Below are 19,538 nucleotides of genomic sequence, written 5' to 3' on the forward strand. Positions count from 1 at the left end.
TATCTTGCATACTACAGCCCTTATAATGAACATTTCTTTTTCACCCTCTGCTACCAAGCTAAGCCTTATGAACAGGGCATAGGGTGACTGCTGAAGTGGTGGGGGCACCAGAAAATGTGCTGCTGCCAGGTGTCCTAGAATACAGTCCACCCTCCTACATTACCTTGTGAGCACTACTTTCTTTGATGCATAAAGCCTAGCAATTTTATGCTCACAGCAACCTTATCCTTAGAAGGAAAATTAGCTAAAGCCATCCCTTAAAATAATTGCCTAATCTACTAACATCAGTTACAATAAAATATGTGAATTAAAAAAAATATTTTCTGCAAGAACATTCAAAACCATTCTTCTGCATGCAAATGAAATTAATAAAGAGCAAACTTCTGTTTAAAATAGAAATGAGAAAGAGAGGACTATAACGCCATAAAAGCCAGTGATAAGTACCATAATTTTCACAGCAAAAATTGAAGTTACACAAGAACTGAACCTTTAAAATACAAACCCTCACCAAATACAAAATAGAAATGTGCCACCAAAAACTGTACTGAAAACCAAAAGCCTGACTGTATTATTATTCCTCACAAAACATCAAGCAATAAAATCAAGAGATATAAAACATCATTCATAATATTAAAATCATGATAATAAAAAGAATAAATGTCAACATAGCCAATGAACATCCAATAATTTTTAAAAACTTGCATAAATTTGTTCTAGTATTTCCAAAACTCTGATGAAACATTTTTAAATTATTAGATGTTTATTCAATATTTCTTTTTTTTTTAAAAAAACATTGTTTTTTGGGGGAAATATCAAATTACACCCAAAAATTAAAAAGAATTTAAAAATGTCCTGCTTTCCATACCTGGAACCTTTTGATTTCCACTCATCCTGAGATCATCATAGATGGGGAAGTAGGACCACACAAACTCTCTCTGCTCTCTCTTATTTACACACACACATACTAACACATTCATTCTTTCACATATTCCCTCTCTCATATACATGCCAATGTTCTCACACACTACCTCTGTCAGACACACACACAGGCACTCTCTCCCACATGCCTGCCTGTGAGAACCTGTGTGTGATACACCAGGCCCTAGAACACTAATACACCACCTACTGGGTAAATAGAACAAGCCAGACTGGTAAAAATCCCTATAGAGAAACTACATGCTCATCAAAATACTGCACCTTTGTCACACATGCACATCACACCCTTAACTAATACAGAATAAGGGACTACAAATTAGAAACAGAAATATGCAGGCAAAACCAGACTCTCAACTCTGGAATACTGAAGAAAAAGCAAAATGTATAAGAAATACACATTCCCAAAGACAGCATATTCCAATTGCTGGAAGGCAAAAGTTGTTATTTTTTACCTTTGCTGTCTGGTCTTATTTTTCTAATCAGTTGGTCCCAGTCACTTTTTTCCCCTTGTCTGTCTGTCCTATTCCTTTTTCAGGGTTTCTTTTTTATTCTTTGTTTCTTTTCTCTCCTCCATATCTTTTTCCTTCCTCCATACACACACACACACACACATACACACACACAGGCTCTCACTCACATGCATACACTTGGAGGTAGATTTTAAAAGAGTTATGCGCGTAACCCTTTTAAACCCCCCCCCCCCCTGCGTGCGCCAAGCCTATTTTGCATAGGCTCGGCTACGCGTGCAAGCCCAGGGATGCGCGTAAGTCCCAGGGCTTCACTAGGGGGACGTGTGGGGGGCGTGGTGTCGGCCCGGGGTCGACACCACGGCTACGCGCGTATCTTATAAAATCACGCAAACAAAAGTACACGCAGGCGTAGATTTATAAAATCTACCCCAAAGCTTTCTCTCACAGGATTCCACTCTTGCATGCTCTCACACTCACATGCAGGCTGCCATTTTCTCACACACACACACAGGCTCTCCCTCTCACATGCAGGCTCCCATAGATATGTACATTCTCTCTCACATAGCTTCATATTTCTACACAAACACATAAGCTCTCACCTTCTCTCTTTCTCGTTTGCAGGCTCCCACTCCCACACACCCATTCACACCCACACACAGGCTCCCACTCCCACTTGCTCTCTCTCACACATACACATACAGGTTCTCACACCCACATGCTTGTTCTCGCTCTCTCTCTTTCTTTCTCTCTCACATACACACTCACTCCCAGACATGCTCCCATTCACTCAGGCCCAGGCAGGTTACCATTCTCTCTCTCACTTACACTCAGGTAGGCTACCATTTATACACACACATACACAAATACAGGCAGGCTCCCCACTGGGTCTGGAAGACTGCCAGGGGCCAAGAAGAAGAGCAGGCTTGGGAGGCCACTGGTGGCCAAGAAGAGGAAGGAAGCCATTCTTTCACTGCTCCTTGCATGCCTGCCCCGTGCTATTCAAAACTTGTGGGGCTAACACTTCCTCTATGCTGATCTCACAATGCATGAGATCAGCATAGAGTACCTACTGGCCGCATGCAGTTTGAAGGCTGACACACAGAAGTGGGAGAACGGGCTTATTCCTCTTCTCAGCTGCCAGCTGCTTCCCGTGCCTGCTACTCTTCTCGGTCGCTGGCAGCCTCCCAGACCTCTGACTTCAGCCACCAGCAAATGGGGTCTGTTGGTGGCCTTGTGGTCCTCTTCCTGTTCTTGGCCACTGGTAAAATGGGGTTTGCCAGTGGCCTCCCAGGCCTCTTCCTCTTCTCAGCCGCCACTTTTCTCCTGGATGTGCATGCAGTTGGTGGTGCACAGCACACCCCGTTTCAAAGTTGGTGGTGCACACCATGGACGCTACGCCCATGCTTATGAATACAATGAGTAAAATATAAACCCAATATCCAAGAAAAATTGCATATTCTTCCCTTTCCTCTGTTCCCCTGCCACTCCATTGCCCCACCCCTTTTCCCTATAGCTTTCTTCTCTCATAAAAAACGAGAGTAGGGACCATAATTCAGTATTCAGGTGCCCCCCTCCCTATAGCTATTCTTCTCATCAAACACAACCAACATATTGATTACTATTAGTTTAAATGTAAAACCAAGTTTAGATGGAATCTGCTATGCCCAAGAGATGTATATTTTTGCTTATAGTCAAAACAAACTGCCTGTCTTTGACTGATTTCACAGATTGCTTCACATCGGCAAATACTGATACGCTTCAGGGGGAGATGCCTAAGCAGTAGACTGCTAGAACCTCCTTCCAATGCAACTCCAGCATTTCCCATTTAAAAAAAAAAAAAAAAGAGAGCAATCCATGCTAAAAATGAATCCCAATCTTGTGGTCATAAAAAAAAATCTTGCTGGGCCAAGTGGCAAACTGGAACCAATATAATCAGTGCTCCTCGCACTACTCTGGACTTTGGGTGTAATAAAAGACAAAAAAAAACCCCGAAAAAAGAAACTGCAGCCCAAGCAGGAAACTAATATGAGGCTTGTCACTCTTCTGTGCATCTGTAGAACCAACACAGCCAAGGCCCGCAAAAAATAAACAATCCCTGAAATTGCATCAACTGAAGTCACGGCATGCTTATTAACCTTGACACAATATGGACCTATATTCCAAAGATGATTTATTGATATGATCCAGAAATATTTGGGCTTCTGCTGCCGTTTCATAAAGCTTCGATTTCCCTTTGTGCCAAACTCACAGTTTAGCCGGCGACTGCAGGGAAAAAAGAACTTGCTTCTGAAAAATCGCCGAGCAAATCTGAGAAAAATCTTTCCTCAGTGACAATACTCTGGACGAGTGATCTTGAAAAATGCAAATATGATGCATTTGTTAAAACAGCTTCGGTTTCATCCTATAGGCCTGTATAATAAACTGCTTTTGAGCATAATTTTGAATTTTAGCAATCACCACTCTTGGTCTAGTGTCAGAATTTCTTCGTGGCCCAAGCCTGTATGCTCACTCAATTATAAGATGATCCTTCAGATCCAGGTAACCAAGACCTCACTCAGGTTTTTCTCCTCTATTGACTCCGGAAAGCCAAGAAAATGCAGATTCAACCTCCTTGATCTATTTTCAAGGTCGTCCAACTTATTGGCCTTTTTCACAAAATGCTTCTCCATAGATGCGATCTTAGCCTCGTACACGACCGCATCATCCTCCAACAATGAAATACGGCCTTCCATCTGATCAATTCTGAGGCTGAACACAATAATTGTATATTTTAAACTGAAAATTTGCTCAGAAATGCCACTCAACTTTTCATCTAAAGCTGTACGCACCGCTTCTGTAATTTCCGCCACCACTGAGTCAGAACGCAACCTCTCTTCTAGCTTATCCAATGCGGCTGCCATCTTGCCTTCCATAAAACGGGTTTTATCCTTTTCTTTCCTTCCAGTCTTAGCAGGCATAGCAGATAGTGCGATTCATGCAGCAATCACCGACATAAGCCCAATATGGATTTGGATTGTCAGGGTCTTCTTAAAAACACTGATTGCAGGTGATTGTGGCAGTGAGGCACTCGGAGCCAAGAAGGAAAAGTCCACTCCAGCTCACGTCATCATGTGACCCCCTTTTCTAATCTTTAATGAATGCTGACATTATTATATTTATATACCATCGTACTGTTATCATACACGGTGGTTTATCCTGCTTGTTTTGCTTGAACTTGTAAAAGCCTTTGTCTCAAAGTGAAACTACCCCTGAGGTTTATGTAGCAATAGGAAAATGCTCAGACAGACCCCCACATACTACTGGTGCAAAGAGCACCAGGTATACCTGGCCTGGCAGATTGGCAGAGTGCTTAAAGCCCAGAGCCTGAAACGATTCTGATGTTGCTAGTAGTAATTTTGTTAAGGGTTTGGATAGTTGCTTGGTTTTGTAAATATTAGGGGTATGCATTCATTCCCTATGAATTGGCAATCCACAACGTATAGGGCCATATTCATTGTATTCATGGGGAAGCGAAACGTATCGTAATTCCCCACGAATACAACAAATCTTTGCTGAATTATTCGGCCGTCTAAAAGAGCCAATTTAAACAACCCCCCCCCCCCCCACCATCACCACCCTCCTGATCCCCCCAAGACTTACCAAAACTCCCTGGTGGTCCAGCGGGGGGTCTGGGAGCCATCTCCTGCACTCACACCCTCGGCTGCCGGTATTCAAAATGGCGCCGATAGCCTTTGACTTAGTATGTCACAGGGGCTTCCGGTGCCATTGGTCAGCCCATCACATGGTGGGAGCAATGGATGGCCAGCGCCATCTTGTGCTCCTACCATGTGACAGGGGCTGACCAATGGCACCGGTCGGCCCCTGTGACATAGTGAGGGCAAAGGCCATCAGCGCCATTTTGAATACTGGCAGCTGATGGTCCGAGTGCAGGAGGTCACTCCCGGACTCCCGCTGGACTTTTGGCAAGTTTTGTGGGGGTTAGGAGGGTCCCCCAAGACTTGCCAAAAGTTCCTGGTGGTCCAGCGGGGGTCCGGGAGCTATCTCCTGCACTTCGGCCGTTGCCTGCCAGTAATCAAAATGGCACCAATAGCCTTTGCTCTTACTATGTCACAGGAGCACCGGCCATCCATTGCGGACCCACCGCTGGACCACCAGGGAGTTTTGGTAAGTCTTGGGGGGGTCAGGAGGGTGGGGGGGTTGTAGTTAATTTAATTTTAGCCGGGAAACGAATAAGAGTCAACGTATAAACATATCGGGGGGCCCGTTGCCGAATGCATCGTATCTGCCCCTGACGAATACGAATCCCGAATGCAACGTATGGCATCCCTCTGCACATCCCTAGTAAATATTACTATCCTTAACATAAGGTTTGGGGATGGCGTGCATGGTGTAATAGTTGCTACCATTGACAGAGGGCTTGGGGGGTGGTCTGTACGGAACAGCAGTTGCCACCATGTACAGCTTGCTGGGCAGACTGGATGGACCATTGGGGTCATCTTCTGTGACTGTTACTATGTCACTATAATGCATTATCCTTCAGCCACCTTTAACCTTGAACAAGGTACTTGTACTTAATTTAAATTACAAGCTGTTTGGAGCAGGTCCATTGAGGTAATGCAGGTTGCTTTTTAAAGTTTTAAGTATGCTCATGGTGATACACAGCCCTTATTATAATTAGGGTTCTATTTTGAGGTGTTTGTTTTCCAGCTAGGGATTCTATGATGGTACAAAAAAAAAAAGGTCTGGTGTTTATTTGCGCGCTTTTGAAGCATCAGTACTATTGCTGGGTACCTATTCCACTTGAATCAATTACATATATTTCCATAACACACATGTACTGCCATAACAAAACAATACTCACATTTCCCTCCAGGCATTAGCACATGTACTCCCCTACCCCCACCGCTGCTACAGCTCCAGCTTCCTCCATACAACTTCAACCCCAGCACTCTTTCCCCACCGGCTTTTCAGCTTTCTCCCCATTCCTGTCCCTATCACTCTCAAACTCCCCACCCTTGCTCATTCTTTCCTCTTACCATCAGCTCCAATGCTTCCCATTGAAACAGCTGTGAGGAGGAGGAGAAAATGGAGACTCGTTAAACTTGTGCAGCTAAGGAGTCGTCAGTGCAGAAATGGAAACCAAACAAACAGGCTGATGCAATACAGTGTGCTCGGCTGAGTGCACGACTTTACTGGAGTGTGGACGTGTGTCCAAAACCCCTCATGCAATAAGGGGATTAGTGCGTCCAAAACGTGTGTCCAAACAAGCGTGAAGCTAATAATGCTCATCACATGTCAATTCATGTTGATGAGGCTATTAGCTATTATCCCCAAAGCAAAAAAAATGCACCCAATGCGCACATTTTTACTCTCCAAAATTAACGCCTGCCTCGGAGCAGAAAAAAAAAAGTGTTGCTGGCGGTCAGGTTAGGAAAATGAATGCTCATAAAATTGAACATCTGTTTTCCTAACCCGCTGACAGCCACCTCTCCCGAGTGCCTGCAGCCAAGTAGGCACTAGGGATGCAAAATTTCCCCTAGCGCCTCCTTTCTACCATAGCAGTCCTTTTAAATATTAAACGGGCACCTGGGAGAGGTGGATTGTTGCGTGCTAAGAGAGCGGGCACTCAATCACGAGTGCCTTTTTTTTTTTTTTAAATTTTTTATTTATGCTGATTTTTACAATCTTAGAAGAAAAAGAAAAATAGTACAGATACACAATTGTACAACAGTATATCATTCTGTAGCATATATTTATAATCTGCATTTAAGAATAAGGAAAAGTAATGCTCAAAGTTGAGAGAGAATTTTGAGCGGAGTAAGGAAAACAGGAGAACCTTTTACAATTGAAAAAGAAAAGACTGTTCCTAGATATATTTATATTATCTGCTTCGTCCCTATTGCTAATTTTCATGGGGAAGGAGAATGAGAATCAAGAAATTTTTTTAACTGTGTTGTTTCGAAATAAACATATTTTTGACCATTTCTCCAAACTTCACACCTACATGGATATTTTACTATCATTTTCCCACCCTTACTTTCCACGTCTTATTTTAATTCTAAGAATTTTTTTCTCCTTAGTTGAGTTGTTCTTCCACCGTGGAAGTTTTCTATTCTTTTTTTCATAAACAATCTAAAAACAGCATCTCTATCTGTTGCGAAAACAAAACTAACATGTAATGTTGTTCTATTCTCTATTTTAGAATCTAGCGTAACTTCCAATACCTCAGATAAATTTAATGATAATCCTTCAGCTTTATTCCCTTCTACTATATTACTCTTAGCATCAACATAGTATATTTTGGATATAGTAGGCATTAATTTTTCAGGCCATTTCAATATATACGTTAAATACTCCTTGAACATATCTAAAGGTGAGACTAGGTTTAACTTAGGAAAATTTAATACTCTTAAATTTAAGTATTTTTGTTGATTTTCAATCGTTTCTAATCTTTTATTATGTAATATCTCAGATCTTGTAAACCTTTGATGACAGGTTTCACGTGTATTTAATCTTGATTCCATCACTTGTTTTTCTTTATCTATTTTTTCTATCGAGGCTTCCAGTTTTTTTGATTGAAAATTCGCATCAGTAGTCTGCTGGGTTAACTTTACTATTGCTGTTTCCAAAGAAACAATGGCAGACCATAGAGATTCCAGTGTGATTTCATTTGGTTTAATTGGTAATATCTTCAGTTCTATTCCTGATCCTGATTTTTTTTTCCCCTTATTAGCAAGGTCCTCTCCACTGCCTTCGTTAGTTAAAGAGGAAATTTGAAATACTTCTGAAGAAATTACTTGTGGCGGTGGGGGGGTACACGGAGCTCCGGGGCTAAGAGATGTTTCGGTCGGTAGATCAGGCACCCGCTCCGTGCCTCTATCTACAATGACCACCTCCTCCGGTTGAGTTCTAGGAGTGGATGAAAAGAATGCTGGTATCTGAGATTGAATTGGCTCAGATAAGGAGGGTATTGTTGCCTCTCTTATCTTTGCCTTTCTTTTTGTATGCGGCATTTTATTTGAAGGAATATATAAAGATTCCAGATATTACTTTCCTCCAAAGTCTTCTCAGTCTGAAAGACTCTAATCTGAGCGGGATAGGAGCGTTTAGGAGAAAAAAAAGTGATTACTCACTGTTATAAGCATATCCAAGCAGCCGAATTACTTCTCAGTGGCGACACGCGCCGGACGGCAACAAGCGCCGAGGGAGACTGGCTTTTAAGGACGCCAGTCCCTAGGTGATGACGTCAGCGTTGTCAGTCCGTGGGTGGCACTCCGGGAACCAGGGCTCCTCCACCCCTCCACAGAGGAAGAACTCGGGCACACCAGACGAACCTGAGAGGTAAAAAGTTCTTTTTCTCCTCCGCTCCTTTTCCCACGAGTGCCCATTTAACGTGCGACAATATTTCATCGGCTCAAAAGTGGAGAACACAAGGCAGGCAAGAGGAGTGATGAGAGGGTACTGGGGAGCTGGTGTCTTTCCAGCGTTTAACCAATAAACACCTATTTTATTTCGTTTTCTGCATCGGGCTTGTTTTCTCAGTATTTCATCAGGTAAAACAGCAAAATCTATGAAACAGTAGTTTGTAAAATAACTTTAGAGAAGATGAATTAAAAAGTATCTGAAGTGTCATCATATCTGTAGTTCTTGTAGTATTCGTTATCCTCCATTCACTGTTCTAAGTGATTAATACAAACCGAGGCCACTTTTATTCTGTAGCATTGTGAAAAGTTGCTCATCTGTTTGTTTATGCATTAGGAAAACTGGAATCTTCGTAGGTTGTGAACTCTTGCACTGGTTCAACATAAGTGTAGCCCAATGCTGATGTACTCTATGAGCTTCTAAGACCGAATGGGTCTCTCCTTCAATTGTGAATCCTTCAGAAACGTTTTAACAATAAAAAGGGAAATTGGCCAACTTATCTTGTTTGCTCAGCTTTAATAGTATTCTATTTATTCTGCAATGTTTTTATCACGCTGTTTGCTTCCCTGTATTTTTCTTTTGTTCCTTCTTCTATGTTGATCCTTCATGGGTTCCATGCAGAGACTGTGAAAAATACTTATTTGCTCTATCTGTATGGCTACCAGCATTGATTGGCCCCAATACAGGCTCCAGCTTGAACATTGAGACAGTCCAGGATTATCATTGGTCCTATTCAATTCATAGCAGCCATGCTGATTTACCATCGGTACCATGCTGGACATTCTTCTAGACCAGGATGTCTGTAGGTTCCTTCTATCAGCTCCTCAGTATTTCATTTTACACTGCGCCGTCTACTAGAGACAACAAGATGATTCAGACAGCATCCTCTGCACATCTGGCAAATGCCTGCACACGCTGAAGGGGTAGAGGTCTTAGTTAAGATAGTTAATCTCTTCTTTGTTGAGGGTATGGTGCTCAGTATAGTCAAAAAAAACCATAGTTTGTCCTGTACTCAAAAAGCCTTTTTTGGATGTTACATATTTGGCAAGTTACTACCCAATTTCAAATCTTCCCTCTCTGGCAAAGATGCTTAAGAAGTGTGCATTCGTGCAGGTAGTAGATTTTTTGATTGAGTATGATAAACTGGACCCCCTATAATGTGGGTTCCAATGTGGCCACAGCACAGACTTTGCTGGCTTCCTTGGCTGACTCGTTTTTAGGCAAGATGGACTCAGGTGTGTGTGTGGGGGGGGGAGATTACTTGATATTTCCTCTGCATTTGATTTAGTTGATTATCAGCTATTATTGATTATCTTCTCTCTGTGGGTACTGGTGAGAGTGTGGCACAGAGGTTCAACTCTTTTCTGAAGGGGCAGGTACAGCAGGCACGTGTTGCTGAAAATCACTCAGAGTGGAGGGCACTAGCTGCAGGACTCCCTTAGGGATCTGCCCTTTCGTTGATATTGTTTAATCGTTATCTTCAGCTGTTAGATGTGGTTCTTTAATATTTTTAATCCAGTCCTCCACCTTGTGGCCCATCCCCACAGTGCTCAGTTTATAATGAGCCTCCTATGTAGGACAGTATCAAAAGCTTTGCTGAAATCCTAGTATACCACATTCAGCATCCATTCCTGATCCAATTCTCTAGTCATCCAACCAAAGAAATTGATCAGGGATGCGGAGCAAAATGGCCGCCAGAGGGTAGGCTGAAAGACGCCGTCCTCTTACCTGTTTTCTGGTAATTTCCTTATGGTTCCCAAGAGGAAAGGGAAAGTGTGGATTTTCCCCACTGAAATTGCTCACTTGCCAGGCCAGCAGACCATCATGTCTTTTGTGTCCTTGGAGCTGAGCATTCCCAAGGTTGTGGCATCCATTGCTGGTTTAGACGAGGGAGCATCTAGCCAGCCAGGGGAGGAGGTTTCTCTTTGTTCCCGGGATCAGATTTGTCTACTGCACCAGAGATTTGGGGATTCCCCTGATGTTGCGGCAGCGCTAACTGATATTGTAGCATTGGTGGCTGTGCGGGCAGAGACAGAAGAGGCTCCTGTGTCTCTGTTAACAAAGTCATAAGTGCCTGCCCTTAGCCCTGCTGAATGTGTGGAGAATTGTGAGAAAACTTTGTTGTCTGCTGCTTCGGCTGAATCTTCCAACAGCGTGAGCCTGGATGAGTCACTTTCTCGGCTGAAGAAGCCTGTCATAGTAATCCTAGATACTATGTGGGAGCGTTTAGAACAATTTACTCAAGTTTTGGCTAATTCTGCTATCAAGATGGACTCTGTGCTCTCTAGATTGGATCCCCCTGGTTGCATGAAATGATTTAACTCTTCAAGATCATGGAAATCATTTGGAAATCCTTAATCAGGATGTGATGAAATTACAATTGTGCCAGTCCTCTTTGATCCAGGACCGTGTGTTAGGAACACTGCCCATGGGTCCCCCCGCGAGCAGGCTGCACTCACTTCACCCCATGTTACTGACTTGTTCCGTTTCCTGATGCGGCATGGAGCCGCCGAAGTCAGGCCTTCTTGTGCGGCTGGAGCCGCGGACTCAATTTCCCTCTGCGGCCCCGAGGCCGCCCATTGGGTCTCCTCTTCACCGCGGCTGGAGCCGCGGACTTCCTGTCATCTTTGCGGCACAGAGCCCCCGCCGACGTCCCCATGATCTTCGCGGCCGGAGGCCGTCATCGGGGCCTGCTGCCCAGCCCTGCTCCTGCGTTGTGGACGTCGGTGCAGGACCGCTGTCCACGGTCCTGCACAGCCAGCTTCCTGCCGCGCCTCTCTTCTATATTTAAAGGGCCCACGGCCGGATATGCCCTGGGCCCCACCTAGTGACTGTTTCCTGTTGCAGCCCTATAAAAGGGCTGCTCTTGTCATTGTTTGTTGCCTTGCACCGGAGTGTCTTCTGTCCTGGAGGCTCCTGCCTGCGAGAGCTCCGTCAGGTCTTCTGTCTTCCTTGTGGAGCTCCTCATCTCGTCTTGTCGTCTTTCATGCCATGTCTTCATTGCCTGAGGTTCCCATCCAGGTGTCTTGGTGTCTCATCTCCTGATGTCTCGCTTCCTGGTGTTCTAGCCCTCCTTGATGTTCGTTCTTGCTCCAGAACCTTCTGTTCTGCCGGCCGTGGATCTCCGGGTGACGGGTGGCCTTCATGGGAGATGCCGGCAGTGAACTGGTATCCTGTGCTCCTGAGCCGTCTTATCCTGCCAGCCTTTGTGGTGCTTCGGATGACATCTGGCTCCGTCGTCGAAGTTCTGCCTCGGCTGGATTCTTCCCTGCGCTTGTCCTGCTCTCCGCCTGGTCTGTGACCAGCCTCCTCGGACTGTGTAGGGCGCGCAGTGGGACAGGGTGGTCCGCGACCAGCCCATTGGGTACGCCCGTGAAGTTGGGCTGAGTAGGGCACCCTGAGAGACAGTGCCAATGTCTACCTGCCCAGCTTCTCGTCTCGTCTGGACGTTGTCATGTTCCTCGTCTCGTCTCTGATGCCATTGCATCAGCCCTGGTGTCATGTCTTCAACAGCCCTGGTGTCATGTCTTCGTGTCAAGGCCTCCGTCTGCCCTTATCCTCAGGCCGGCCTGCTGCTCCATGCCGATCCAAGCGGCAGGTCCGAAAGGGCTTGGAACGGTCGGAGGACCGTTCTCCTACCAACATCATCATGTTGTTGGCGCTGGGAGCTTGCAGGCCCGGCAGAGGGTAAGACCGTGTCTCTGCCATCCTGGGACATGTCGCCAACCCTCGGTTCAGTCCTGGATCCATCTGGGGTCGGGCTGAGGCCCAAGGGCACACTAAAACACCTCCTTCTCAGCACCGTGGTTCTCTATCCTGCAGAATTGAGGCTTTAGAAAATTCCTCTTGTAGGTTTAACTTACGTTTCTTGAATTTTCCCAAGATTAATGCCTATATTGACTCTTAGAAGATATTTTTCAGAAGTTTTACATTTACCAGCGGAAAAGTTTCCTTCAATTCAAAAGATCTCCTTCTTGCCTACTTTCTCTTCTTCTTTGGGACAAGCGGTCCAAGATGTGAATCCGAACATATCTATGGATAATTTGACTGAATTTTTGGAATCATCAGGCCCAGAAATATTTGAAAAAGCAACCTTCTGACCTCTTTTGCTTCTGAATCTGATATAAGTAAAGTTATGTCTTTGTGTTTCAAAAATTTGGATTTCCTTTTTCATGGTCAGAAGATCAGAATATTTCCTGTATATCTTGTGTTATTCAGGAAAGAATAAGAGGGGGGGGGGGGTTTGCATTGAGGAAAGATACCTTGGATCTGGGAGTCACACTTTACTTTGCATTATCCATGTAAATGTTTTGTTAAATATCGGTCTGATTTCTTTGTTTTTTTCTCTCCAAACAACTTAAGTTCTTCTTGACCAGTAGGAGAATATTAACTTCTTCTCCAGTACCTACAACATTTTAGATGTCCTGAATTTAATTTTCAATGGCTCCTTTTCTCCCTCTGGCTAAAGCATTTCTTTTATATTTTCTTTTCTTCATCTTCTCCCATTAATTTGTCTCTTCCCCTAATTTAGTTTCTTTTTGGTTTATTGGGAGGATAATTAATGATAGTGTTGTATTTACTTTTTATTTACTTTGTGATGTTTGCAACTTGGTTTTTATATGTCCTCTATTTCTTGTACAAAGTATGTTTGCTTTGTTAATATTAAAAATTCATAAATAAAAAATAAAAAAAAAAAAAGAAATTGACCAAATTTATTTGACATGATCTCCCTATGATTTTCTCTTTACCACCTCCTGAAGGTGGTAAAGAAAAAAACAGTAACAGAATTCAGAAAAGTGTGGAATAAACACAGAAGATCACTAGTAGCAAAAGGATGGAACTGAAGCAATTGGGTAACCTGTGGGAACATTTCTGCACAGCTGTAACATACATAGAACAACCTTAAACTCAGCTCAATACAGTAAAGTGCGGCCGCGGTTACCCTGCTCCTAACCGGCTTTCTACTCACTTTTCGGCCGCGTTAGTCCAACCCGCGATACACAATCCCCTTTAATCCATCCTTACCGCCTCTTTAAATCCCCGGGTAACCCCTTCCGCACGCGGCATGTATATCAGAGGTAAACGATCGAATTAGCTATTCCCTCCCATACAGAAACGCGCGCCCCGACTATCACTATTTTACCCTGCCATTTTGCCCCGCGTTTAACCTGCTAACTTACCGCCTACCCCTACCCCTGCGTTAGAGGCAAGGGTTAAGGGTAGACGGCAAACTTTCCCTCAAAAGAAAACCTAAAAACCTTTAAACCATTAAATATATGAAAGGGCAGCTTTTAATCTCTTATTTACTGTCCATGTCTATTTTATTATTGTCGGCTAGCCCCCCCCTTTTTTTTTTTTACATGATATTGTGAATCATTGCACTACACATGAATTTAAATGAACTTAAAACAAGTTGTTGGTAAAGTTGTTATAAATACCTTGGATGTCACTTTCCGAATCCCCCATCTCCACCCGGGCGGGCAGGCGCACGTTCATCCAGGCGGCGGCGGCGGGAGCCGGCGGGCGCGCTTTCATTCAGGCGGCGGGCGCGCATTCATCCAGGCGGCGGCGGTGGGAGCCGGCGGGCGTGCATTTATCCAGGCGGCGGCGGCGGGAGCTGGCGGGCGCGCGTTCATCCAGGCAGCGGGAGCCGGCAGGCATGTGTTCATCCAGGCAGAGGGAGCCGGCGGCGAAAGCAGCCTCCAGCAGCCCCTGCCGGCAGTGAATGAATGCATGCCTGTGTATGCCCGTGCAATTTCGGCGCTCAAGGCAGTGCATTAGCGAACGCCGACGTCACATGCCGTGACGTCAAGTGTCGTGACGTCACGCCTTGAGCGCCGAAATTGCACGGGCGTACACAGGCGTACATTCATTCACTGTCGGTGGGGGCTGCTGGAGGCCGCTTTCGCCGCCAGCTCCCTCCACCTGGATGAACACACGCCCGCCGGCTCCCGCCGCCGCCTGGATGAACGCGCGCCCACCCGCCCGCCGGCTCCCGCCGCCACCGCCTGGATGAATGTGCGCCCGCCGGCTCCCGCTGCCGCCTGGATGAACGCGCGCCCACCCGCCCGCTGGCTCCCGCCTCAATGACAGCACGCGTGCCTGCCGGCTCCCGCCTCGATGAACTCGCTCCCGCCTCGATGAACTCACTCCCGCCTCGAACGCGCGTCCGCCGGCTCCCGCCAGTAAGTTTACTTTTTATACACTTTATTCCCTTTTGTTTTAATTTTCGCCCTGCGCCTTGCTTCGGGAGGGGGGGAACCATCCACTTCCTGGTACCTGTCATTTCAAATGTCAGTTGAAATGACATTTGAAATGACAGGTACCAGCGCACCCAGGATACTGTATAGGTGCTGTATTAAGCGCCTATACAGTAAAATGGGTTGCGCGGGCCTAACGCTTTGCCTAACGCTTCGCAGACGCGGCTTGCATTTGCAAGCAATTTAAATAGAGTATCGAGCGGTATGTGAACAGAACTGTGCGTGCGGCAAACGAGGGTGCCCTAGCTGTGTGATATCCCCAGAATTGAAATGTGGGCTATCTGCTGAAATGTAAGGGCCATAGAAGGAGGAGATGTAAACGTGCTGGTAGCACATTGCTACGTGCAGGCTGCCTCTGTTTGTGAATGGATATCATGAGCCGCTCATGCATTTCTAGCTCCAGTCCCAATTCATTCTAGTCCACAAGATGAAAATTTGAATACAGGCAAGACACAATCTCTAGCTGGAGACAGAGCCATTTGGCAGCTATGCTGGTTCTTTTTTTCCTGTAGCTGTAAATAAACTATTGCAGAAAACATTCAGTTTCTCTGAAAGGGTGCAAATTAAACCTGAAAGCATGAAAGAAGCCCTCTTGGTCAATTTGAATGCCACTAATCCATCATAAAAGCCCTTCCTTCCAAGGAAGAAAATGTACTCTCCATGCAAAATACAACAAAGGAATTTGTGTGTCTTGCCACAGTCTGAAACTATGGCGCCCAGTGAAAGAACGGCGCACAAACAAACAGTGTTACAAGGCAGCCAAACCCAGCAGACCTTTGCTTTTCTTTCAGCGTGACACTACTGTAGAAATGCACAGCTAAAGGGGCAGTAGCTATGGCAGAAGGATGCTTCACTTAAGCCAAACTCCTGGCACAGGGCAAGGTAGAACTATTAACCTAGCAGAATATCACTATCAGCGAGCGTGCAAATGAGAGGTATGAGGAACGATGAAAGAAAGGTATACTTTTCTTAGACTATCACCTCTTCCCGAATGGAGGCTGCCTTTCAGTCTCATGCATAAAAATGCACGTCTAATATCTCCCCACAACGTGACATTTAACAACGGCTTAAGCGTGCCACAGCCACTTACAAACAGTCTTCAGGTGCTGAACTAGAAAGTCATGTTTCACAAGCGTCGGGCTAGAGTTCTGGTTTTTTTTTTATTCCCCTTGAACTATCGTTTCCTCCATTGTCCCCATGGTAGCTTCACCCACGCCCACTTTAAGGTTGCAGTCAAATTACATTTGATTCACGGGTAGCGCGGGCACAGCTTACCTGTATACCCAGGTGAACAAACACAAACATAATTTCCTATTTGGTTGAGGCACGTGGCGCCATGCTGACAGGGCTCAGAGGCACATTCATCCACTTCAATGCCACAGTGCTTGCCTTGGTAACCGGGGACACAGTAACAGGCATAGCCATTAATTTGGTCCCTGCACACTGCTCCATTCTGGCAAGGGTTGGAATTACATTCATCCACGTCAATTTCACAGAAGCTTCCTGCATACCCTGCAGAACAGCTACAGAAGGGACCAGTATGGCCAATATAGCATTTGCCCTCATGCCTGCAGGGGTTGTGGCCACATTCGCTGAGCGCTGTTTCACAAGTAATTCCAGTGTACCCAGGCAGACATTGGCATGCAAAGCTCCGATTCTTTGCAGTGCTGGAGCAGGTCATATTCTGCGGACAAGGGTTGGCGTTGCAAGGGTCATAGACTTCATCACAGTCACTCCTCAGTCTATGGGCTGATGGCACTTGACAATGGCAACCATCTTCAGAGCTGCCATGACAAGTAGAGTTCTTTTGGCACGAATGGCTGAGGCACCTGGAATCATTTCTACCACACAGTGAGTCTGTAAAGAGGGGGGAAAACACAAAAGTTAATTATGAGATTGCTAAAAAAACCCAAAAAACAACCAAAAACTTGTGAAAATGAATAACAGAAAGAAAGCGTATAAAGATTTATTTCCCAATTCCAGTATCAGTGTTCATGTTACAGCCACATAAATCACAGTTACATTAATATCACTGGCTAGAGAGGCATAGCCCTTACTGGGGAAAGCAGAGCAAAGCTAATCCACTGGGGCACCCAGTCAAAAATCAAAGCCCAGCTTAGAAGATTCAGATGGCATTTGGCAAATGCCAGAATCTGAAAATGTACTCAATAATGCAGAAAACAAATACTCTAACCTACCCAACAATGATCTCTTAGCAGGAAACTGGTGCAGAGATGCACATTTAAAAGGTCAAAGTGATTGCAGCTCGATGTATTGTACCTTGCAAGGAAATGAGCTAAAATAAACAAATGCATAATGGATTTGGGAGTAAGACCTGCTGCTAACTCCACAATCATCTTGTTTTAATTGTAAACTGCTTTGATATACATTTTTTTTTTGAAAAGCAGTATATGAAGTTTACAAATACACAAAGATTATTCTATAAGCATTTGCAGATGCTTTCTCTGAAAATAGCGTTCTCCTGGCTTAGCACAGAACAGGACCCTCTGTTTAGTATTTCGATGGCTTACTCAAGGCAATAGATGCAGAAAGGCATTACATGGAGAAGGAGGAGGATAAAAATGAGAGGTTTTAGGTTGTAAGTCATCGTTATTCTAAAACTGCAATCATTTACTGAAGTAAATTCAACAAGATCAGCTTATCTGGCTTGGGCAGGAGGAGGCTGCTGCTGCTTCTTCACCTTGGCTCAAAACCCATTTCTGATACCAGTGTTGAGCTCCTTTTCTACCCTTGCTCAATCTCGATCTACAGATGCTTCTGTTCTGAATGACTCCTACAGGCAGTGATGGGGGCTAAAGGTTTCTGAATACTGTGCAGGAAATGCTGGCCATCCATTCTTTATCTGGTTGCATCCAACCATGGAATAAAACAGCAGCAGCCCCAGATTATGCTTTTTGCTTTCTATTTTTGTAAAGATGTGTTTGTGAGTGAAGTGTAAAATGTGAAGGTGAATGGCATCTGCACTTGTCATTTGCAAAAAGAAATTGATCTTCTTGGCAAAACATCTTGTCACACCTGCCATTTTGGAGTTTTCAGATGATTCAACTGTTTGACTGCCAAAGCCAGGAAGGTGATAAACAGAGAAGATGGGAAGTTCAAGTCCAAAATCAGGGCAAGGTTAGGATTCTATGGCCCATTCATACCTGAAAAACCTATAAAATTAAACTAGCTGAATGACCACTGAGAGGTCCAGAAAGCTCAACATCTTCTGACCAAACTTTTGTTTGGCCACTCAAAAGGTACTACAACCTACTAATATTCTAGCAGCGGGATAAGAAATAGTTTTTCCAAAAGAATAGTTGAATTTGTGAAACTAACTAGGCAAGTTGCTTCAAGGCGGAGCATTCCTCTTGCTGACTGTTCTGGGAGGCTATTCCACGAGACAGCAAGGATGCAAAATTAGAGTTTGGATGCATTTCAAGGCAGTAGGAGCTCAGCGCTTGCCTCTCTGAGCCCCCTTCAAAAGTATCACCTCCTTACATGAAGGCTGTCACCCTCTGCTACTCGCCTTCCTCCATGCAAGGGCTTTCAATCAACCCCCAATCGTTCTATAGCGCCTCCTTCTGACACCAATAGGTAAAATCAATGCTTAATATTAATGAAGTGTAAAGTTTAAACCAAAACCGCTAGTCACGTTAGATTCAAATTAAACACAAAAAAACTCATTACTGAGAAGCGAGCTGCCATGCATTTCAGGGCTTGTTGTGCGAATCTGTGACATGAAACTAATGAGATGCATGACAGTGTCTTATAAGACATGCAAAATGCTTGGGGTTTTTTTTCTCTTTCAAGAGATTTATTTGAGCTTGGAGGTTGCACTGCAGTACAGTTTGCCATCTACTGGCTATAAAACATACTAAAGGAGATGATTTATCTACACTACACACAGTTAAAGGCAGTTAGCTGTATCGTAATTCTGAAGCTGTAGTAGCTTTCACGTTTAATTGGAGAACATGCATCAAAGGTGCCTGGAGAGGCTCAAAACTCAGGTGAATGTCATGAGATCTGGATTGTGTATAGATATTTGTCAGAACTGAAATGGACACTTGTACTTATGATATACTATACATATCTATATCTATATATAGGTAAAAGATTTTAAAATCCCATTTATTTATTTCTTAAAACATTTTTATGCTGCATTATCTGCAATTCTAAGAGGCTTACAATTAAAACATCCATAAAAATACATGCAATAAAAACATTAAATTTTATAGCCCCCACAATTGCCAGTATTGATATTAGCTAATTTTTCCACAAGAGGTTTTGAATTTCACTGCACAGTTTTTCACATATCTCTGGTTATGACTCTTGTATCATCTGAGTTAATAACAAGAATGCTTTACTAGTTGACTGCTTTGGTTTGTACGCCTAAGAGTCTGGGCCTACATTAATGAACCTGAAGTGCTGCATTGGTACCTGAAAAGAG

The 19,538-nt window shown here is 44.4% G+C and overlaps 1 protein-coding gene across 5 annotated transcripts in view; it reads right to left on the reverse strand.

Annotated features, from left to right (window-relative positions):
* CRB1 (crumbs cell polarity complex component 1) overlaps positions 1 to 19,538 on the reverse strand; it is a 241,576-nt gene that overhangs the window by 142,378 nt on the left and 79,660 nt on the right. For all 5 annotated transcript variants that reach the window (XM_029618610.1, XM_029618608.1, XM_029618609.1 and 2 more), the window contains exon 2: positions 16,364 to 16,945. In XM_029618610.1, coding sequence (XP_029474470.1) covers positions 16,364 to 16,945 — 582 coding nt within the window. The remainder of the gene's footprint in view (positions 1 to 16,363; positions 16,946 to 19,538) is intronic.

This window comes from Rhinatrema bivittatum, chromosome 10 (genome assembly GCF_901001135.1).
Source record: "Rhinatrema bivittatum chromosome 10, aRhiBiv1.1, whole genome shotgun sequence".
In the NCBI taxonomy this organism is placed as follows: domain Eukaryota; kingdom Metazoa; phylum Chordata; class Amphibia; order Gymnophiona; family Rhinatrematidae; genus Rhinatrema; species Rhinatrema bivittatum.